At 35.8% G+C, this 25,585-nt stretch overlaps 2 protein-coding genes across 2 annotated transcripts in view; both read left to right on the plus strand.

Annotated features, from left to right (window-relative positions):
* LOC126825205 (sulfate transporter) overlaps positions 1-17,948 on the plus strand; it is a 36,859-nt gene extending 18,911 nt beyond the window's left edge. The window contains exon 4 of the mRNA XM_050554762.2: positions 14,741-17,948. Within this exon, the coding sequence (XP_050410719.1) occupies positions 14,741-16,864 (2,124 nt within the window). The 3' untranslated portion in view covers positions 16,865-17,948. The remainder of the gene's footprint in view (positions 1-14,740) is intronic.
* A 3,157-nt stretch (positions 17,949-21,105) lies between these two features.
* Positions 21,106-25,585, plus strand: part of LOC126825203 (sulfate transporter) — a 40,544-nt gene continuing 36,064 nt past the window's right edge. Inside the window, exon 1 of the mRNA XM_050554759.2 lies at positions 21,106-21,278. Coding sequence (XP_050410716.1) covers positions 21,257-21,278 — 22 coding nt within the window. The 5' untranslated portion in view covers positions 21,106-21,256. The remainder of the gene's footprint in view (positions 21,279-25,585) is intronic.

The following is a 25,585-nucleotide window of genomic DNA, read 5'->3' on the forward strand; positions in this document are numbered from 1 at the left end:
TCTTTGGAGCATGCTCACTCTTTTCTGTCTCGAGTGCTATTATATTGAACCACCAGCAGGGATTATCGGTGAACATATTTATATTTAATATTTTCTTTATAGACCCTTATGACTGTCATTCCAGATGTATAAATATTAATGTGATACTCAATTTGTTTATGGTGGTATACAGGTTTTTTTGCTTTCACCTACGTTATTGAATTGACTGTACGAATTACTTTCCAATAAAACATTTTGTTAGGTATGGTTAATAAATCATGTTACGTCTGGATACTGTACACAGTAACAATATCTATTCGATAAAATGTAAATAATTGGACGATAATGAGAATTAGATGTATTGAGGTATCGTTTGTCAAGCCTACATAGCTAAAAGCAACTATTTTCCGGGTTTTTTTTTTAAAAAAAAAGAGTTAGAAACCAAATCTTTTCAGAAGGTATGTTCTCTTGCCCTATACCCACATAACATCATGGTGTAGAATTTACGTAAAAATTTAACGATAATTTTACGTCAGGAAATGACGTTAATCTAACGTAAACTTTACGTCATTTTTATGTTATATTTAGCCTACGTCATTCCCCCCCCCCCCCCCACAAAAAAATGTGTTATGTTAAAGATGGTGATGCCGGTCTTCGGCGAGAGGCGAAGGAGCAGAGCTTACCATGTAGGACCCCCCCCCCCCTTAAAGATAATTTGGAAATTTTACGGTCGCAGACAAGTTTCCTGGCGCGAATCGTAATAGTGGGAACCTAGCATTAACATCTATTACTATGTAACACCTAACTGATTTGCGGAAATAAAATTCATTGTCAGACCGTTTTTTGCCCCTATGTTTAAACATAAAATAGATATTTGAGTAACGTCAATAATAATATAATATAAAGAAGACGATGGGTGAATGTGTATAGCATCAACGATAAATAAATTCATTTATACATTTGGAGCATGACGTAATGTTTAAATTTTGTAATAACCAAAAGCCTTTTATGAAAGGTATTTCACGTTTCGCCTTTGTCCTTTTATCAAAATAAATCTAGAAATATGAGATAAATCTATACCTAAAAAAATCATCCAGTCAAATACTTCAGTTGATATAACCAGTGGACAGTCAAATAATCCAGTCGAAAAAAGTAAAATATCCCAGTCAATAAAACCAGTCGCTCAGTATTCTCTTGTGGCCTCCGTGTCAGGCGCGGAAGGAATTTTTGATTTGGGGTGGGGGGGGGGCTACTTTCCCAGGACTTTATTCGATGGTGGCCTCCTGTGATGCTGAACTTGATAAATATATGCATAATAATTCCAAGGTTGTGGACACTCTAGTGGTCACAATTTTTATACGATTTTGATGAAACTGACAATGTATGTTTATAACGGAAAGATTATTCTACTGGATTTATTGACTGAATTATTTGACCGGTCAAATGTCTTGGTCGATAAATCAAGAAATAAAATGAAATTGGGTTTAACGCCCTACTGGGCTAATGAAGATGAGCTTACGCCATACAGTTTGCTATGAGTGGAAGTTTTGCCCGGACAGCGGCCCTACGGCCTACTCTTATATTAAATTCCAAATGCCAAGTGATATTTTACGTGCACGCCTCTGTACACATGTCCTAGGCTTCTAAAATCAATCATAAAAAAAAACTTTGTATAAAATTTCCAGGTTCACTCGAAATATTGGGTTTGGCGACCGGACTAATACTTTATAGTAGAGAAACTATAAGACATTACATAATTCATGGTTGGCATATACATGCCCTGCTCATCACCTATGGGTTGTAAGATTTTTCGGGATGAGCAATAAAGAAACATTATATAATATTTTGGAGGGAGGGAATTTTAAATCTTGTTTTACCCTTTAGTTGACGAAATAAAATGCCCGAAATCCGATACATTTTATGTCTAAAGCCACAACATTGTGTGACAGCTTTCTTGCACCATTCTTTATTTTTATCATCAATCGTTTGGAATCGAAATTGAAAGAGAGAGAAATGGGGTTTAATGTCTACTCGACACAAACTTGGGCTGGGACTTACATATCTTTTTTATTCAGTTAGCGTAGGGATCTTTAGCAGCGGGAGGAAACCATGCAGAGGATCCACAGATCTGATGACAAGCTGGGAATCCAAATCACAAAATTGACCGATGCATAAAATTTAAAACTTTTAAAATCGATCATTATATTTTTCGTTGGTTTTTCCAGAGTCGTAATTTCTTTAAACTGAGTATCATGCCGTCATGGATTAGTATTTAAGACATTTAAAATCAGTTTACCGGTAAAAACAGTGGCCGAAGACTGCGGATCCGTGGACACTAAGCGAGAATTTTTCAACATTCCATTGTTGCCCTCTTCCAATATCCAGTTTCAAATCCACAGAGGCTATATTGGGCCACTTTCAAACTGCTGTACTCATGGCTTGGAATAGCAGGAATTAGTTTGATATTCGGTGTTCTGCAACCATCCGTTCAGGAGTCTCTACCTCTTTGACAGTGGCTCAGTACCTAAGGCGCTGGCTTAACCATGATTTCGGGTCCGATCCGGTCAAATTGCCGTACTCACGACTTGGAATAGCAGGAATTATTTTGCTATTCAATTACAATTATCTGTTCAGGAGTTTACCAAGCATACAATATGTAACACCATGCACATGCTTATAATACGGAGATACACAGAATGCATATGATAAGAGATATAGGAGTTATGTCATTGAAAAGAAAAAAAAACAAAAAAAAACAAAACAACAAATACTTTAAGATAAGATATTTGAAGTAGATTTAAGGTAAAGAAGTTTTTTCTTGAAACGATTCAAGTTATATAAGACTTTTAAAAAGGGTGGCAACAAATCCCAGAGTTTGGGTCCTTTGAAGCGTATACTGCTTTTAACTAAATTATTTGGCGTGAGAGTAGTAAGTTAATTGTTAAGAAGATTAATATAAGAAGTTTGATAGTAAGGTAAAAGGTCAAATAAGTAATCATTGTATTGTTTTAGCAGAATTTTATAAATAAATAAGCATTGAGATATGTAGATTTACTATTGTAAGAATTTTCAATTTGTCTAGTCCAGGGTAAGCGCCGAAAGCATGTTTTACATCTATAAAATTAATTTTCAAGCCATTATTTGCTTGAATATTAAGCGAGGGTTATTCACAATCGGTTGTAGAAATCTGCGCCTTTAGTTATTCAACAGTGAAGTGGAGTATGAATGGTCGGCTACGAGGACGTTAGCGTTACACCTTAAATAAATTGTCATATAATAGTCTATTAACAACACTTAGCGGGTAAGTTTAATAATTTTAAAAAATTCAAATTATTTATCAGAAAACTTGGAAATTTAATCAGTTAGTGGTATTTTTTGTTTTATTTTTTGTTTATTTATGGGGGTTGGTCAAATGGTCTAACGCGAACACTTAAGATCACAAAGTCTGCCATTGAGTGGACTGTCGTGGTTTCCATCCCAGGCATGTTGGTGACAAGAATTAGGAGAGAGAGAGAGAGAGAGAGAGAGAGAGAGAGAGAGATGGGGTTTAACGTCCACTCGACACAAACTAGGTCATTTCGGGACTAACACATGATTCAATTTTATTTCAATAATTCGCTTGCGCGTAGGGGTCTTTAGCAGTGGGAGGAAACCGGAGGACCCGGAGAAAACCCACGAGGTTGGACAGGCGACCCTACTCCTTGCCACGTACAACCGGGGATTCGAAACCACGCCAGTCGACTCAATGACAGACGTTATGATACAGCGCGCGCACGTTAACCATTCAGCCATCCAACCGGGTCGTCTGCACCAATCTCCTTGATTTTGTACCGGTCCCCGGATTCCCCAAACTGCCAAAGACACATTCGCGACAGTGAAATATTGAAATAAAAATTGTACCATATGGTAGTTCCGAACCGAAATAGACTGATTTTGTCGTGTGGATATTAATTATTTATTTTTTTATTTACATAAGTTCAAATATAGATTATCATGAATTTTTCTAACATGACATATATATATATATAGATTTTAGAAATTGAGAAAGTTAGCTTTTTTGTATATTTTTTTTTCAATCTTATAAGGATCGAGCATTCTTCATGAAAAAATATTTTTAGCTACGGAAGCTCAAAACGAACTATTTCTTTTTTTTTTTGATTTCCGATTTGTATTTTTAATTTTGAAAAATAATTTCTATTTTTAATTTTGGATTTTGTAAATTAATTTTATTTTTTATTTTCAATTACCAGTATTGTAAGATTATTGTAAGACAAAACCAACATCAACACCCCATCCCCACCCTTATCACTATTCTTTATCATTATATATACGAATAATCCTTATAAGACATATAAAGGCAGATTTCACAAATTAAAAACACTTATATGGATACTACTTCTGAATTTATTAACATGCTACGTTTCGATACACATACAGATATCGTTATCAAGCAATGTATTGAAACGTAGCATGTTAATAAATTCAGAAGTAGTATCCATATAAGTATTTTTAATATATACAGTATACGAATCTACTATTGAAATAAAATGAAATGGGGTTTAACGTCCTATTTTGTTTTGCTCCATCTCTACTTTCAGAATTGTCAAATCCAACCAAATGATTAGTCCGTAGATTTTATCTCTTGTTTTCTCTCTTAATTTGGATTGAACGGCATAAACAAATAAGGGATCGTTTGTATTATTTGATTGATTTAAAGATTGTGATAAAAATTTATATGTTTACTGTTTTCTGTCATTGCAAGTTTAATTATAACGCACAGTGTATTAATACTTTATTCACAAGCACAATCTATTCGCAAATATGACTTTATTTTATAATATAATATGGGAACCGCGAAAACAAGTAGGTTACTCTTTGGAGCATGCTCACTCTTTTCTGTCTCGAGTGCTATTATATTGAACCACCAGCAGGGATTATCGGTGAACATATTTATATTTAATATTTTCTTTATAGACCCTCATGACTGTCAATCCAGATGTATAAATATTAATGTGATACTCAATTTGTTTATGGTGGTATACAGGGTTTTTTGCTTTCACCTACGTTATTGAATTGACTGTACGAATTACTTTCCAATAAAACATTTTGTTAGGTATGGTTAATAAATCATGTTACGTCTGGATACTGTACACAGTAACAATATCTATTCGATAAAATGTAAATAATTGGACGATAATGAGTATTAGATGTATTGAGGTATCGTTTGTCAAGCCTACATAGCTAAAAGCAACTATTTTCCGAGTTTTTTTTTTTAAAAAAAAAAGAGTTAGAAACCAAATCTTTTCAGAAGGTATGTTCTCTTGCCCTATACCCACATAACATCATGGTGTAGAATTTACGTAAAAATTTAACGATAATTTTACGTCAGGAAATGACGTTAATCTAACGTAAACTTTACGTCATTTTTATGTTATATTTAGCCTACGTCATCCCCCCCCCCCCACAAAAAAATGTGTTATGTTACAGATGGTGATGCCGGTCTTCGGCGAGAGGCGAAAGAGCAGAGCTTACCATGTAGGCCCCCCCCCCCCCCTTAAAGATAATTTCCTGGCGAGAATCGTAATAGTGGGAACCTAGCATTAACATCTATTACTATGTAACACCTAACTGATTTGCGGAAATAAAATTCATTGTCAGACCGTTTTTTGCTCCTATGTTTAAACATAAAATAGATATTTGAGTTTGAGTAACGTCAATAATAATATAATATAAAGACGCCGATGGGTGAATGTGTATAGCATCAACGATAAATAAATTCATTTATACATTTGGAGCATGACGTAATGTTTAAATTTTGTAATAACCAAAAGCCTTTTATGAAAGGTATTTCACGTTTCGCCTTTGTCCTTTTATCAAAATAAATCTAGAAATATGAGATAAATCTATACCTAAAAAAATCATCCAGTCAAATACTTCAGTTGATATAACCAGTGGACAGTCAAATAATCCAGTCGAAAAAAGTAAAATATCCCAGACAATAAAACCAGTCGCTCAGTATTCTCTTGTGGCCTCCGTGTCACACGCGGAAGGAATTTTTGATTTGAGGTGGGGGGGGACGGGCTACTTTCCTAGGACTTTATTCGATGGTGGCCTCATGTGATGCTGAACTTGATAAATATATGCATAATAATTCCAAGGTTGTGGACACTCTAGTGGTCACAATTTTTATACGATTTTGATGAAACTGACAATGTATGTTTATAACCGAAAGATTATTCTACTGGATTTATTGACTGAATTATTTGACCGGTCAAATGTCTTGGTCGATAAATCAAGAAATAAAATGAAATTGGGTTTAGCGCCCTACTGGGCTAATGAAGATGAGCTTACGCCATACAGTTTGCTATGAGTGGAAGTTTTGCCCGGACAGCGGCCCTACGGCCTACTCTTATATTAAATGCCAAATGCCAAGTGATATTTTACGTGCACACATGTCCTAGGTTTCTAAAATCAATCATAAAAAAAAACTTTGTATAAAATTTCCAGGTTCACTCGAAATATTGGGTTTGGCGACCGGACTAATACTTTATAGTATAGAAACTATAAGACATTACATAATTCATGGTTGGCATATACATGCCCTGCTCATCACCTATGGGTTGTAAGATTTTTCGGGCTGAGCAATAAAGAAACATTATATAATATTTGGAGGGAGGGAATTTGTAAATCTTGTTTTACCCTTTAGTTGACGAAATAAAATGCCCGAAATCCGATACATTTTATGTCTAAAGCCACAACATTGTGTGACAGCTTTCTTGCACCATTCTTTATTTTTATCATCAATCGTTTGGAATCGAAATTGAAAGAGAGAGAAATGGGGTTTAATGTCTACTCGACACAAACTTGGGCTGGGACTTACATATTTTTCTTATTCAGTTAGCGTAGGGATCTTTAGCAGCGGGAGGAAACCATGCAGAGGATCCACAGATCTGATGACAAGCTGGGAATCCAAATCACAAAATTGACCGATGCATAAAATTTAAAACTTTTAAAATCGATCATTATATTTTTCGTTGGTTTTTCCAGAGTCGTAATTTCTTTAAACTGAGTATCATGCCGTCATGGATTAGTATTTAAGACATTTAAAATCAGTTTACCGGTAAAAACAGTGGCCGAAGACTGCGGATCCGTGGACACTAAGCGAGAATTTTTCAACATTCCATTGTTGCCCTCTTCCAATATCTGGACTTCAGATTGGACTTCAGATCCAGTTTCAAATCCACAGAGGCTATATTGGACCACTTTCAAACTGCTGTACTCATGGCTTGGAATAGCAGGAATTAGTTTGATATTCGGTGTTCTGCAACCATCCGTTCAGGAGTCTCTACCTCTTTGACAGTGGCTCAGTACCTAAGGCGCTGGCTTAACCATGATTTCGGGTCCGATCCGGTCAAATTGCCGTACTCACGACTTGGAATAGCAGGAATTATTTTGCTATTCAGTTACAATTATCTGTTCAGGAGTTTACCAAGCATACAATATGTAACACCATGCACATGCTTATAATACGGAGATACACAGAATGCATATGATAAGAGATATAGGAGTTATGTCATTGAAAAGAAAAAAAAAACAAAAAAAACCAAAACAACAAATACTTTAAGATAAGATATTTGAAGTAGATTTAAGGTAAAGAAGTTTTTTCTTGAAACGATTCAAGTTATATAAGGCTTTTAAAAAGGGTGGCAACAAATCCCAGAGTTTGGGTCCTTTGAAGCGTATACTGCTTTTAACTAAATTATTTGGCGTGAGAGTAGTAAGTTAATTGTTAAGAAGATTAATATAAGAAGTTTGATAGTAAGGTAGAAGGTCAAATTAGTAATCATTGTATTGTTTTAGCAGAATTTTATAAATAAATAAGCATTGAGATATGTAGATTTACTATTGTAAGAATTTTCAATTTGTCTAGTCCAGGGTAAGCGCCGAAAGCATGTTTTACATCTATAAAATTAATTTTCAAGCCATTATTTGCTTGAATATTAAGCGAGGGTTATTCACAATCGGTTGTAGAAATCTGCGCCTTTAGTTATTCAACAGTGAAGTGGAGTATGAATGGTCGGCTACGAGGACGTTAGCGTTACAACTTAAATAAATTGTCATATAATAGTCTATTAACAACACTTAGCGGGTAAGTTTAATAATTTTAAGAAATTCTAAATATTTATCAGAAAACTTGGAAATTTAATCAGTTAGTGGTATTTTTTGTTTTATTTTTTGTTTATTTATGGGGGTTGGTCAAATGGTCTAACGCGAACACTTAAGATCACAAAGTCTGCCATTGAGTGGACTGTCGTGGTTTCCATCCCAGGCATGTTGGTGAGAAGAATTAGGAGAGAGAGAGAGAGAGAGAGAGAGAGAGAGAGAGAGAGAGAGATATGGGGTTTAACGTCCACTCGACACAAACTAGGTCATTTCGGGACTAACACATGATTCAATTTTATTTCAATAATTCGCTTGCGCGTAGGGGTCTTTAGCAGTGGGAGGAAACCGGAGGACCCGGAGAAAACCCACGAGGTTGGACAGGCGACCCTACTCCTTGCCACGTACAACCGGGGATTCGAAACCACGCCAGTCGACTCAATGACAGACGTTATGATACAGCGCGCGCACGTTAACCATTCAGCCATCCAACCGGGTCGTCTGCACCAATCTCCTTGATTTTGTACCGGTCCCCGGTATTTATTTATAGACCCTTATGACTGTCATTCCAGATGTATAAATATTAATGTGACACTCAATTTGTTTATGGTGGTATACAGGGTTTTTTGCTTTCACCTACGTTATTGAATTGACTGTACAAATTACTTTCCAATAAAACATTTTGTTAGGTATGGTTAATAAATCATGTTACGTCTGGATACTGTACACAGTAACAATATCTATTCGATAAAATGTAAATAATTGGACGATAATGAGTATTAGATGTATTGAGGTATCGTTTGTCAAGCCTACATAGCTAAAAGCAACTATTTTCCGGGGTTTTTTTTAAAAAAAAAAGAGTTAGAAACCAAATCTTTTCAGAAGGTATGTTCTCTTGCCCTATACCCACATAACATCATGGTGTAGAATTTACGTAAAAATTTAACGATAATTTTACGTCAGGAAATGACGTTAATCTAACGTAAACTTTACGTCATTTTTATGTTATATTTAGCCTACGTCATTACCATGTAGGACCCCCCCCCCCCTTAAAGATAATTTGGAAATTTGACGGTCGCAGACAAGTTTCCTGGCGCGAATCGTAATAGTGGGAACCTAGCATTAACATCTATTACTATGTAACACCTAACTGATTTGCGGAAATAAAATTCATTGTCAGACCGTTTTTTGCTCCTATGTTTAAACATAAAATAGATATTTGAGTAACGTCAATAATAATATAATATAAAGAAGACGATGGGTGAATGTGTATAGCATCAACGATAAATAAATTCATTTATACATTTGGAGCATGACGTAATGTTTAAATTTTGTAATAACCAAAAGCCTTTTATGAAAGGTATTTCACGTTTCGCCTTTGTCCTTTTATCAAAATAAATCTAGAAATATGAGATAAATCTATACCTAAAAAAATCATCCAGTCAAATAATTCAGTTGATATAACCAGTGGACAGTCAAATAATCCAGTCGAAAAAAGTAAAATATCCCAGTCAATAAAACCAGTCGCTCAGTATTCTCTTGTGGCCTCCGTGGCAGGCGCGGAAGAAACTTTTGATTTGGGGTGGGGGGGACGGGCTACTTTCCTAGGACTTTATTCGATGGTGGCCTCCTGTGATGCTGAACTTGATAAATATATGCATAATAATTCCAAGGTTGTGGACACTCTAGTGGTCACAATTTTTATACGATTTTGATGAAACTGACAATGTATGTTTATAACCGAAAGATTATTCTACTGGATTTATTGACTGAATTATTTGACCGGTCAAATGTCTTGGTCGATAAATCAAGAAATAAAATGAAATTGGGTTTAGCGCCCTACTGGGCTAATGAAGATGAGCTTACGCCATACAGTTTGCTATGAGTGGAAGTTTTGCCCGGACAGCGGCCCTACGGCCTACTCTTATATTAAATTCCAAATGCCAAGTGATATTTTACGTGCACACATGTCCTAGGCTTCTAAAATCAATCATAAAAAAAAACTTTGTATAAAATTTCCAGGTTCACTCGAAATATTGGGTTTGGCGACCGGACTAATACTTTATAGTAGAGAAACTATAAGACATTACATAATTCATGGTTGGTATATACATGCCCTGCTCATCACCTATGGGTTGTAAGATTTTTCGGGATGAGCAATAAAGAAACATTATATAATATTTTGGAGGGAGGGAATTTTTAAATCTTGTTTTACCCTTTAGTTGACGAAATAAAATGCCCGAAATCCGATACATTTTATGTCTAAAGCCACAACATTGTGTGACAGCTTTCTTGCACCATTCTTTATTTTTATCATCAATCGTTTGGAATCGAAATTGAAAGAGAGAGAAATGGGGTTTAATGTCTACTCGACACAAACTTGGGCTGGGACTTACATATTTTTCTTATTCAGTTAGCGTAGGGATCTTTAGCAGCGGGAGGAAACCATGCAGAGGATCCACAGATCTGATGACAAGCTGGGAATCCAAATCACAAAATTGACCGATGCATAAAATTTAAAACTTTTATTAAAATCGATCATTATATTTTTCGTTGGTTTTTCCAGAGTCGTAATTTCTTTAAACTGAGTATCATGCCGTCATGGATTAGTATTTAAGACATTTAAAATCAGTTTACCGGTAATAAAAGTGGCCGAAGACTGCGGATCCGTGGACACAAAGCGAGAATTTTTTAACATTCCATTGTTGCCCTCTTCCAATATCTGGACTTCAGATTCAAATCCACAGAGGCTATATTGGACCACTTTCAAACTGCTGTACTCATGGCTTGGAATAGCAGGAATTAGTTTGATATTCGGTGTTCTGCAACCATCCGTTCAGGAGTCTCTACCTCTTTGACAGTGGCTCAGTACCTAAAGCGCTGGCTTAACCATGATTTCGGGTCCGATCCGGTCAAATTGCCGTACTCACGACTTGGAATAGCAGGAATTATTTTGCTATTCAGTTACAATTATCTGTTCAGGAGTTTACCTCCTTTGACAGTGGCTCAGTGTCTAAGGCGCTGGCTAACAAACCATGAGGTCCGGGTCCGATCCCGGAGTTAATGGTGTAGGAGGAAGGGCCTTAATTTCAGTAAGTCAGATGATTTAAATTCAACATTTAACATTAAAAAATCGTCGAAACCGTGTGTGTTGTTAGTTCACATGATAAAAATAACAAAAACATGATTGGTTTAATAGATGATTTTATTTCATTGGTTGTCGCGTGATTTTGTCACCGAGGTGAGCACATTACACGACTTGTTGCTGACGAATCGACAACTAAAGCAAACATATCTCTGCAATTGTCGCTGACAATGAGAGAGAGAGAGAGAAATGGGGTTTAACGTCCACTCGACACAAACTAGGTCATTTCGGGACTAACATATGGTTTAATTTTATTTACATAATTCGCTTGCGCGTAGGGGTCTTTAGCAGTGGGAGGAAACCGGAGGACCCGGAGAAAACCCACGAGGTTGGACAGGCGCGCTGACAATGAGAAATAGCTAGAGACCGTTTGAGAACATTAGGCGATTTTTCTTATTTTTCATCATTGGCGACCAAAATCACCCATGTCGTCGCATAGCGTCCACCAGGCTTAATACATATACAATCAGTGTACCGGTAATAAACAGTGGTTATATAGACTCTTGATGACACATTTCTTCATTATTTGTTTTGACTCTCACATTGGATGTCGGTAGCAAAACCACATAAATAAGACTATGTATTGGAAGACTTTCAAGTTGCTCTAGTCACAGTCTAGAATAGTAAGGAGAATGTTTTTGCGGACTGCACAGAGGGTTTTTTTGTGCGGCATTTCATTTATGACCCATCCATTTCCATTCACCGAATTCATACACAAAAATATAAAATCAAAATTTAATTTACCTAATTCCAGTAGGCTATTTCAGTTCCTGGTTCTTATGAATTAGCGTGTTTAAATTCATAAATTCATGGGCAAATACAAGAGCTCTTGTACAGTGTTGGTCAATTAAGTCACCCTTGTTATTAGTGTATGACAGATGGCCGGGTAAGGACACTGTCTAGTCTTTTTGAATTCGAAATGAGAGTAGGTCATTCATTCATTTCTTTTTCTATGTGTGTGTCTGTGTGTCGCCTACAGACCGCAATTCTTAAAGGAGCTATATATATTTTCTTTGGCACCGACAAATGGACACAAATCGGATGCATGCAATAATGTAATATGAATGTAAATAAACTGAATTACATTTTCTGTTTTTACTGAAATTTCTAATCAGTTATGTTTGTCGAATTAAGCGAAGAGTCCAAATTGAATGATAGTCTTTGGTATCTGGCTGTTCAAGTCTACACCGGTAGTTTTCTCCTGTGGGATATTTTTAGCCTCGCCATCGATCAGCTTCATTACAAATGGCACCCGAAAGCATTCTGGCATACAATGCGTGTGCCAATTTTAAAATGGTCATTTTGTGTTAAATATTGGATATCAGAAGATCAATGTTGATTTAAATTGATCCATAAGTCTTGTTTGCAATGTCGAAGACTGTGGATGATATTGAGTTAGAGGCTTGCCTCCTTTATTGGATCGTCTTTAAAACTTTTCATATTTATTACCTATACCCTAAGGATGACCTCTATTATTTTTGGCGCATGCCCAAAGGCCAGAGTCACGCCCAATTTCTTTTCTGTGTCCTAAGGACGGCAGTTATTGATTTTGGTGCATGATCCTAACCCCTTGGGTGGTATCACACCCATTTTTTGTTAATATTTTGTCTGTAAATACTCTACAGGTTGAAATTATTAACAGATTTTGTTCCATTTCGGCATGATCCATCATGGAGTTGTACCTATTTATACTGGTCAATGTCCAACTGGCCACGGAGGCAGTGTCACGCCCAGTTTTTGTGTCTTTTGTCCTCAGGCTGTGGATCATCTTGGAACTTGGCATATTTATTCCTTACACGATAAGGATAACAACTATTTAGTTTGGTGTATGCCCTGACCCACAGGGGCAGTGCCACGCCCACTTTTGTCTGTAAATATTCTACAGATTGCAATTATTAACAGATTTTGTTCAAGTTGCCTTCCAGAATGCCTAAAATTTAGAATTTTGGAATGAATTCATTGGATTAATCCTGGTATGTTTGAAAACTAATTTTAGATCATGGTTAGAAAACTAACGATAAAAAAAAATAACAGTAATTTAATTGTTATTATCTTGATATTTATCTAACATTTGTATTACGTTAGAAAACTAACGATAAAAAATAACAGTAATTTAATTGTTAGTATGACATTAAACTGACATTTGTTTCACTCTACACAACTAGCATTGGGGTTACGTTAGAAAACTAATATCAGATTTATGTTAGAAAACTAATAACCATAAACTAACGGTTAGAAACCTGACGTAAAATTTACGTTAGATTAACGTTAGAATTATAACCATAATACATGTTATTATTATGTCTGAATTCTGAATATTTATCAATTGTTAGAATGTGCACTCACTGGTATGTCGATTTAATCCAGACCTATTCAAAGCGAAATAATTAACTAGAAACCCGTCATAAATTTTACGTTTGATTTACGTGAAAGTAACCATTCTGACATAAAAGTAATGTAAATTTAACCATAAAATTTTACCATTATTGGACACCAACCCAAATCTAACCAAAATGACGTAAACTTTACGTAAATATAACGATCGATATTAACTAGTTATTCAACAGAGAAACCATAATATTTGCTCTAGAATACTGTTGCGTTGCATTTTCAATTTTATTAAAGACCCTTTCAATCGAACACTTGCGACTCGATTTTTGCCAAGATACTATCACACATGATAATAGGTAGGGTTATGAACTCTCTTGTTCCATTTTGACAGATCGCTCCAACTCATTCATTCTGTATGAAACCCACATTGTGCCGTATGCAAAATGAAGTGAATTCATTAGCATTGAGATCAGTTTTGTTGAACGCCTTTAACAATATCTGTTAAAGAAGGTTACAACTGATATCTTTTTCATTTAAATATGTTCATATAAACCTATTTAAAACCGAAGGTCGGTGAATATAAAGGGAATAATCTGAATAAAATTCATTGAGATTATGATCTTATGTATTCAGAAAGTAGAATATTTAACATTACAGTTTAATTCATAGCAATGTATAAATAAAAGTTATAAATGTTCGTCAGCAAAGAAATGCCTTTGAAGTACCGTTCGAACCACCCCTGCACTAACTGCTGCCAAACGGCCAAAGGAAAAAACGAAATTTCCTGGACATGTCATGTAACTGATATGCCAAGTCCCAAGTTTCAAATTAACGGAAAGATTGTCTGAAAAATAAATAACATCGAAGAAGCAAACCATTGACATACTATATTTCTCTCACGTGTGTTCCAATTTGACACCGGGTTCTAGTTCGCGAGCTGTAAATTAAACGAATCCAAGCAAACTAGATTCAAATGTCTACGGGGTATCCCTTTCCAAAATGCAATTATATAATACAGTTGAAAAATAAATCGACAGTTTCGATAACTTCATAGAATCAATAGTTATACTTCCACCAGAAATGACAATAGTTTTGCATTTGATTGGTTAATGATTTCCATTTCAGGTTTCCGACGAAGCGTCGCAGCACTACGGGGCAAAAGGAACCATGGAGATGTCAGCAAGTGGAAGTGGCAATGTCCAAATTAAAAGGCGGGTGTATAATCAAAGAGATTTGGACAGAGTTTACAGGAAAGATGAACCAGAAATTGGAATCAAGGATAGAATCAAAGGCTCGTGTTCATGTTCACCAAAATCCATTTGTCGTCATTTTCTCAACTACTTTCCCATAATTGGAGTTCTCAGGCATTACAAGTTGACAAAAATCCTCGTAGATGTGCTGGCTGGTCTTTCTGCAGGATTTATGCATCTTCCACAAGGACTTGGATTCGGGTTACTGGCTTCTCTACAACCTGTTTATGGTTTGTACAGTACCTTTTATCCCATTTTGTTGTACGTGATTTTTGGGACATCTCCTCATGTATCGTTTGGGACTAATGCTGTTCTTGCTGTTCTAACTGCTTCGATTGTAGAAAGGGAAGCGGGAGCGCTTGCTGCTACTGGTGCTACAGGTAATAGTAGCATGGTAAATATTCTTACGGAGCAGGATATTCTCGAATATAAAGTTGGAGTCGCTATGGCGGTAACCTTTCTAGCGGGGATAATTCTACTTGCAATGGGATTGATGCGTCTGGGATTCCTAACGAGTTACTTATCCGTTTCGTTTATCGGTGGATTCACAACTGCTTCAGCCATACACATCGCTACCAGCCAAGTCAGCAAGATGCTGAACATCAAGGTGCTACCTCATGCAGGAGCTGGGAAACTCGTTAAAACTTACATCGAAATATTTACAAATATAACCAAAACAAACATAGCTGATCTGGTTATAGCTGTAATTTGCGTCATCGTTCTGCTTTTAGTAAAGATTTGCATCAACCAAAGATTCAAAGCTAAACTAAAATTCCCAGTTCCTATCGATTTGCTGATTGTTGTTGTTGGGACAATTATTTCCCACTTTGCTAATTTAAATGGACGTTTCGGAGTAGCAATCGTCGGAAGTATACCAACAGGCATTCCTGTACCAAGACTACCCAACTTTGAAGTCCTACCCCGAGTTGGCATGGATAGTTTTGTGATCGCTATTTTGGCATTTGCTTTAACCATAGCCATGGCTAAGTTAATGGCCAGACTAAATGAATATGAAGTTGATGATAATCAAGAACTTGTAGCTTATGGGATGTGTAACTTTGTCAGTTCCTTCTTCTTGTGCTTCCCGTCTTGTGTTGCTCCACCCCGCACGATGATTCTCCACACATTGGGTACAAAATCTACGTTGAATGGAATAACTTCTGCGGTATTCATTCTGATAGTACTATTAGCCGCTGGTCCGCTCTTTGTGTCACTACCCGTTGCTGTCCTCGCTGCCATGATTGTTGTTGCCATGAAAGAACTCTTGCTCCAGGTAACTCACCTACCCGAGATTTGGCGAGTTTCCAAACCAGATTTTGTGATTTGGTTGCTGACTTTGTTAGTGTCGGTGTTTGTTGATCTGGACATTGGAATCGTTGTCGGAATCGGAGTATCCATTTTGACAGTGATTATCCAGAACCAACTAAGTTCTGGATACTTGGTCGGATCACCTTACGGAGAACGTTTGTATTTAGACAAGAGATTCCGAAATACGATCAATGACGTCCCTGGAGTAAAAATATTTGCTTTCGATGCTCAATTATTCTTTGCCAATGCCGAAAGATTCAAAAAGCAGTTGTACGAGAATGTCTTCCATCCTGCGACCCACAGAGCTGAAAAAGAAATGTTCGTCGATTCTGTTACAGTCAGCGAACCAGATTTGAAGAACGCTAATGGTGGATTAGAATCTCAGAACAACGAAGCGTCCTCTGTTTCTGTTGATCAAGCAGAGACAATCCATTTCCTTATTATCGATTGTAGCAGGATATCATACATCGACATAGCAGGTATCAATATTTTGAAGCAGATAGTCGCCGAGTTTGGTCACGTGAGTGTCGACATATTGCTAGCTCGGGTACCCAAGTACACACTGGAAACGTTAGAACGATCTGATTTCTTTGTCAATTACAAGAGAGAATTTATTTTCTATGATATTGTTGACGCTGTTGAATTCGCTACCCATTCCCATTCACACGACCCAATACATGTACATTTATAGAAAGGGGGGTAGCTCGTGTATTTTAACACAAAAAGACAAACTGAGATCGTTGAAAACCCCAATGCCAGTTAGATCTGGCATTTTGTATTAGACACTGTGTTGGAATTAAGGTACATTCGCTACCGAAATATACACGCGCCAGTATAGGAAAGAATACAACGATTAGGATCTGAATTCAACGAATTGCACAACATACATCCCGGTATACTATAATATGATTCTTTAAGAGGGACGAGGCTTGGAATTTTGATAAATTGGGATGTATACATTAAATTTATCATTTTCTAGTGTCTCTTATTATTGCCCTTTTAGTCAAACCAAAAACTTCAATTCATTAATTCACGGACTAATTCATATCCTATTTCATTTCGTTGTTATGGTTCAAAATTTCGTTATTATTGCCCTTTTAGTCAAACCAAAAACTTCAATTCATTAATTCACTGACAAATTCATATCCTATTTCATTTCGTTGTTATGGTTCAAAATTTCGTTTTACTTCGAAAGTATATATATAAAAAAAAAACGAATTGCGAAATAATGTATATATACAATATATATTGTAGGATTCCAGATTTTAGATTGTTTATAACCCATTTAGATATAAACTAATACTTCTCCACATTGTGTATAATGTAAATATAACTATGTAAAATATTAAAACAGTGTTTCATATCTTAAAATATTATACATGAGATCAGAACACATTTGGCAGAAATATTAAAATGAGAGTACAATAGCATGAATCGTGTATAAGATCTGTTTTCAAATATTAACAGTATTTCGTTATACATGAGGTCAGAACACATTTGGCTAAGATATTAAAATTAGTGTACAATAGCATAAGAAGTGTATAAGATCAATGTTCAAATATTAACAGTATTTCGTTAAAAAATATATATACATTTGTAAAAGTCTGAAATATTACCACAATTGATACAATGCTAAACTTATCGCAATTGATACAATGCTAAACATGTTTCAGTTGACACAATGCTGAACATGTCACAATGATGATACGATGATAAAATGTTATTTCGCAATTTATTATATATATAGCGTAGCTTTTGTTAAAATAATGTCATAATTCGTATATAATATTTAATTAAAACTACAGTATTGTTAAATATTTCAATAAATGATATATAAACAATTATATAAGTGATCCGTTTTACTGATATCTTCTTTGTTTTATTTAGGGAATTTAGCGAATTCGATAACGGATCACGCATTTTTATCTCATACTTGGTATTCGAACGACTAGACGCTGTCCATTGTTGTGCTCTGTCTGTGCCACTGACAATACACCGGGATGGAACCCGGAATTTCTTGTATGGTATACCCGGGATTTCTTGTATGGTAAACGAGCGCCTTACCCACTGAGCCACCGCTATTGAAGTAATGTTCAACTAGTAAGTATTAATGGAATCCATGACAAATAGACATGTTGGATCTATGGAGCTTTAGTCACATGCACCTATATCCATAACCGAACTGTTTTATAGTGGTAATATCCATAACCGAACTGTTTTATAGCGGTAATATCCATAAGCGAACTGTTTTATAGCGGTAATGCGAAATCTTTATTTAAACACTGTACAAGACGCCAGCAAATTTCTACGTATGACGTCACATCATATGGCATTGATAATACGAGTGTTGTTTACATCGAACTTAGTAATACAAATTGACCGGGGCAGATTTGGCGCCTTTTACTCATTTTAGTTACACCCCCGCGTACCATTTTATGTACCCATTCATCAATAGGAAATATTTTTTATTCAGATTTACTTCCAACACCTTTACCTTTTTTCTTAATAATTTAAAAAAAATGTTTTAAAATTCAAATGTGCAGAACAACAAAAAAAGTTAATATTGAGAGCATATTAAACGGCCAAACGAATTTGACATATATATTTTCATAACATATCCCTTCTATAGAACACAAACAAATAAATACATTACACGTACATGCTAAAATTAGGAGCTCTTTAAGTGAACCAGTTTGCTGAAGGATCGCTTAGCGGATGCAACAGTTACTGGAATATTTGCATAAATTCTGAGAGCTATGCTAGCATAGTGAAAATCGAACGCATATATTTTGTCGCCAAACAGTTGCAGCGGATATTTAACTTTTGGGTCAATGTTGTCATTGTAGATTCGCTTCAAACAAAACATTGTCGCCATTGACGTCACTAGCGTAACAGTGTATTTTTTTTTTTTTATTAAAGATGCATTATTCAAGAGCTAAATCTGCCCATTGCAGGTATTTTACTTTGGGCCTTAAATGTTATATAAATTATTAATAAGACATTTATTAACATGACAACACCATAATAAACTCTCGATGCCATCGGATACTCAAGATTTTAACTAGATTAGAACGGTTCGGCCTTTTATTAATTTGATTTGAAAATGGGAAGGTGAGGCTTAGCCTCGAATAAACCAATACCATGGTTACGTCAAAACACAATCAAGACACACAACTTATCAAAATTACAAACAGTGATAACTTTGCTCAGAATAAAGTAATTTGAATGAAATTTTCAATATACATGTATTCATTTTGCATTATCTATTTTTGATCTATTAAAGCAAGAACGACCAACTCATCTAAATCATTGAAACATTACTCTGCATACCTCCGGGCCCCTGGGCATGTAGACCAGCCCTCCCCCCCCCCCTCGACTCTCACGGGCCCTGCTTAAGGCTGTTAAATATTTTCCCTTTTGTATGAGGAGCCGCGGTGACTCAATGAATAAGGCGCTGCTCACTAACCAGGAGGTCTCAATCAGGGTTTTCAGCGTGCCGTTATCGTTGGTACAGGACAGACGAATTGGCAATTAGGAACAGATGTCTGGTGTGCATATTGGAGTGCACGTGAAAGATCCCCCGGTAGTTGGAATTCAATGAAGAGTAAACAGAAAAAGCCGCTGTTAAAGATACGTTATTCAAGAAAATGAAATGAAATGGGGTTTAACGTCCTACTGTTCTGCTCCGAACTGGGCTAATGAAGACGGGCATACGCCTATTGTAGGTCTTCCTTTAAGCCTTAAATGTTATATAAATTATTAATTAGACATTTATTAACATGACAAGACCGTAATCAACTCTCGATGCTTGAGATTTTAATTAGATTAGAACGGTTCGGCTATTTAATGATTTAATTCAAACATGGAGGAGCAAGTGTATGTTTCGAATATACCAGTACCGTTGTTAAGATAATAAACAATCAATGCACACATCTTGTCCAATTTACTTCGCTCAGAATAAAGTAGTTTAAATGAAATTTCCAATACATGTATATTCATTTTGCATCATCTATAGGCGGCATATACTCGTTCAGATGGGACTAAATACCGAAGTCCCGTGTACACATTGGCGTGCACGTAATCCTTGACAGCTGGAATTCGTAATAAGAATATGCCGTAATGCCGCTGTCCGTGCAAATTTTCTCTCATATCACAGTGTATAGCGCATGCTCGTCTTCATTAGCCCAGTCGGTGCAGATGCAGGAGTAAGACACATTTTGGGCCTCTTCCTACCAAACCTTTCCAAGGACTATGCCAAAATTAGTGTTTCTAACCCTTCAACCCTACCCCTGCATAGAAAGAATAGAGCATCGGATATTTCCGTCCTGCCCTCCACCTCCGTCGGGGTTTCATGGGCCCCAATGTACCGACTGAACTCCCGATCCCGTATACAGTGGCCATACAATGCTAGTTTATTATGCATACATGCACAATAAATATATAAAAATGACCAAATCTCAATAAACCGGATCTTTATTGCTCATGTTTCCTCAAATAGATTTTACTCTCCTCGTGGATATAACCATTACATAAATAGCACTTCAAAATTGTAATCATTTAAAAACAGGATGTAGCACGTAGAAATAGATATCCACATCCTCTACCCCTCACCAATTATAAAAAAACACAAGGAATATAAACAAAAGAGAAATTTATTTGAATGAGTTGGCATGTAGAGTATTTATATTTTGACTTAATTTATACACCCGTGTCTGTTAAAAATAAACAAAATTCGTTCATAAACATGAGATAAACAATAGAATTTAGGGGTACAGTATACAAAAACCGTTACTTAAAAAACACAGCAAATTTAATAAGTCACACAAAACAATTAACTACACCATTAGCTAAAATTTGGTTTATTATGAAACAATATAACCAAAAATGTTGTTTATTATGCAACTATATACCAAAATGTTTGTTTATTAAGAAAAAAACATTTCAAACTGCAATATTGTTATTTATAATAACCAACCACACCATACAAACTTATTGAATCTCGGTATCTCAAGTACAACGTTTGACAACTCTAATTCTTAAATTTGTTGCCTACTAAATTAATAACGTCATAGAGGGATAAATAATGGACATTATTCCAGAAGATTGTAAGTACCAGAGCTTAAAGTTTTTAGAATTTCTGTTTTTCCTGTAATTTCTAATCAAATATGTTCGGCGAAATACGCGAAGGGTCCAAATTGAATGGCAGTGTTTGACGTCTGTTTTTTCTAGTATTCCAGTATACCTACACCGGTAGTATTCTCCTCTAGGGCATGTTTAACCTCGTTCTTCGAGTCGGATCATTACAAATGGCGCACGAAAGCATTCTGGCACGCGATTCGTGTGCCAATTTTAAATTTTTCGATTTGTCTTAAATAATGGATATCAGAAGCTCATCTTTTCCCGGTAAGATAACTACATGAATGGTTTAGATTGACCAATAAATCTCGTTTGCAGTGTCGAAGACTGTGGATGATATTAAGTTAATGAGTTCAACAATTAGTTTGATTAAAAGCTAATCTATGAAGACAAATTGTACTGGCTTGTATATAGACTTTATTACGAACTGGTACGTCGTACTGAAACGAAGTAGGATTTAAAGTCCTACGATTCTGTACTCATTTAAAGGTACATTAGGTAAGATTAGATAGCGAGCTAACAGTTCTATAATAGTTAAAAAAATAGATAATGAAAACAGAATATGCTGAAAATTTCAGTATGATTGCTTCACTCTGAACCGAGATATTAGCGATTCAATTTTAGGCTAACCTCGATAGTCATTACTATCGTTGGTACAATAATAAACAAAATCTCGATTATCCATTTTACGTTAAATCATCCATCACAAAACGTATCGAACCCACTAAATATCGCTGGATAACAATGGTAAGTTAATTAATGCCTAATTAATAATTTAAATAACATTTAAGGCTTAAAGAAAGACCTGTAGTAGGCAGATTTAGCTCTTGCATAATGTATGTTTAAAATATATATATGGCGTGTTCTGAGCATACATACCTAGCACGAAAATTGTCAGGGTTTTAAATAAAATTCACAAAATATGAAATATGTCGATTAAAGTCCACCAGAGTTATTTGATCAATTTGTGTATCCCTCGCAAACTACAATATTGTTAAAGTTGAATTTTTAATAGGAATATCAGTCGAAAATGGTTCAGTACCGTTAAAGCTACAATTTCATATTTTTAAGTTATATTTTCAAAATTTATTAAAATAAAGCCTTAAAATAGATGGTATCCATAAACAATCCTACCTTGTTAAAGAATAATCCTATTAATCCTATAATTCACTATTGCCAGCTGAGAAATTGGCAAAAATATCATTTTCAGCTTCAAATTCAAACGTTTGAACATAGCTATTCCATGAAGGTAGTAGGAAAACAAGGGAGGTAATTGTGTTATTATTTCCTGTTTCAATGATTTTTAAGGGTGAGAAATAATGCCCATGATCGTATAATAGTGAGTTGATAACCTATTGAGCGCAAAGACATAGAAATAATTATGTTTTGACTTTCTTAGAAAATATGAAATCCTCGCTTTAAGTATTTTACAAAGTTACAAGGAAGCGAGATTCCAGCATCGTACCATCCGAACAACTATACAATGTTACTTACCAGATCCCCTGTCCTGCACCACTGACAAGAGTAAACCACGCTGGAAAATTCCGGCGAGGAATTTTCTTGTTAGTGAGCCAGCGTCTAAGACACTGGGCCACAGGGCTCACTCAATGTACTTATTAGTACGAGATAGAGTACGCAACCATCGACGGGATTATAACATTTAAAATGGGTATTTTTGTAAATAGACACATTTTTAGATGTGCATAACACTTACACGTACAATATCGCAAATTTTCCCTTTAATAAAACGAACGTCGATGACATGACGAAAAAAATAATAATGGAAAACCAATTAATTAAAAAATACGTCCCTCGACATAATAGTCAATAAGTAACAATGGGCCATTAATTTAATTAATTTTCAACTCATTGTTCCTAAATTGTATCCAATATACAACAGATTTACACGCGTGTATACACGTTTTCTCTTAGTTACCGATATATATATAACCATAGACAATGGTAACAATAGCCAATTCAAACCACAGTATGGTGTCCATCTCTATGCAATGAGATTATTTATGAATAAGACCAAGACGGACGAAAAGCATTTTAAAATCAGTTTGTGTCGGAATACCTTTTACTTTTCATTGTTTATTGTGAAACAAAGTAGTGTAGCTTTACGGTTGTGCTAATAATTTTGGACATAATATGATATATGAAAAAATATATAAAGGTGGTATAAACTGACTCCTTAATATGTGTCTCATTGAAAATAATATTCTACTTTTCCCCCCACTATTCAATGTATTTTTTTTTGGCAGGGGAGATAACTACAATAATGTTGTGGAGGCAGACCACCATTAATTTCCCCATTGACTTCTATGTTAATTCTGGCCTCTTTGCCCACCTCCAACTTTTCCCCAAATTTTCGTTGGGCTGAATGCTTTTCACTACAGACAGAGGAACAAATGGTCATGTCTTTGCACTAAAATTTGTATGAGGTTGACCACCAAAATTTTGAGATACACAAACTTGAAGAAGCATACTAAAAACATGTAACTAGTTGCCGTACATATCGCCGTAGCTAACCTGATAACCCTCTTATCCTTCCGCCTCAAAATCATGAATATTTACCAAAACCTGGCAGAAAATGTTAATTCAAACCCTCTTCGTCCATTCTAGACCAAAAAATCAACACAAATGGGCATGCAAAAGGGGAGAAGAGAGAGAATTGCTATAAATAGACGAACTATTTAATGGTGGTCTGCCTCCTTGTGTTTTGACCATGATCACGCCTGATCTGTAATTGTTTGTCTCCGATCCGATCCGATCAAAGTCATAAAGAAAATAAAACAAATGGCGTTTTAATTAAATCAGTAAATGTCATGAAGCGGAAAAAAGGTGGGACCTTAAAACAAAAATAAAAAATTCATCATTCCTTTTTCACCTTGGGGATGGCAGGGTGTTTGGAGGAATTTATCGTTTCTATCTCCAAGATTTTCGAAGCCTTATTCGCAGAATGCAATACTATATTATACCCTGGTCACACTTCTTTTCAATATAATTACCGTTTATTACTCAGCAAAACTTTGTTAAAGATAAAGAGAAGTCTAAAAGTCGCTCAGTAATCAACAGGAGTTGTCTTCCATAATTTTGTGTCCTGTGCACTTCTAGTTCAATTACTGATTATCATTGATTGACACGACCTATATCTCTTGCGATATCTCCCTATGGGGAAGCGTACGTTATAAGCTCAATAAGAAGAAGACAGCGATGGTCAAGATGCTACAGGATTAGGTTGACGTCCACATAAATATACATAATATGAAAATTCAGCAATGGTCAGTATATGAAATAACATGAAATGGGGTTTAACGTCCTGCTGTTCTGTTCCGAACTGGGCTAATGAAGACGGACATACACCATACTGTGTTCTATGAGCGAAATTTTGCCCGGACAGCGGCTCTACGGCCTACTCTTTCGTGCACGCCAATGTGTACACAGGACCTCGGTTTTTCGTCACATCCGAACGACTAGACAGCTGTCCTTGTCAAGCTTTCCGTCCAGCATCTGGATAAACTTTCTCGGCCAATGCAGGGATCGAACACCCGACCGTCAAGCTAGCGAGCCAGCGTCTTACCCATTTAGCCACCGTGACCCTCAACAATACATATTATAAACATTCAACGACTGGTCAGTATAAAGTGATTATAACTTATACATATATAGTAACCCATTTGTAGGTCATAATACCACAACTATACGCTAAAAACGTTGATTTTGTGTTTGCGTGGGAACTTCTCGCCGTGTTAGCTGGTGCAATGACAGTTTCTTTTATTACTGGCAGCAAGTAGCCCAGTTGACCAGGACCCCTTGTGATGTACGTCAAAAGATAAACAATTCCATTTACGATGAATAAAAGGTAGTATAAAAGAATGCTCATTGTCTATCCACTAAGTGATATGACACAATGTTTTGTATGTAAAAATAGCATATTATAGCGGTATGTATAAAACATAATACAAAGTACTTGTATTTTACTTATATACACTTACAGTATATATATAATAGTTATTGTTATACAATGTAATACTCGGCATGTTACACGTATTAAAGATAAACTGTTGATTTTAACAAATGAAATGAAATAGGGGTTTGACGTCCTACTGTTCTGTTCCAACCGGGCTAATGAAGACAGTCATACTCCATGCAGTGTGCTATGAAATGAAAATGAAATGAAATGGGGTTTAATGTCCTACTGTTCTCCCCCGAATTCAAACCGTGAGGGTTCTTTTACGTGCATGCCAATGTGTACACGGGACCTCGGTTTTTC

This window comes from Patella vulgata, chromosome 6 (assembly GCF_932274485.2).
Source record: "Patella vulgata chromosome 6, xgPatVulg1.2, whole genome shotgun sequence".
Classification (NCBI taxonomy): domain Eukaryota; kingdom Metazoa; phylum Mollusca; class Gastropoda; family Patellidae; genus Patella; species Patella vulgata.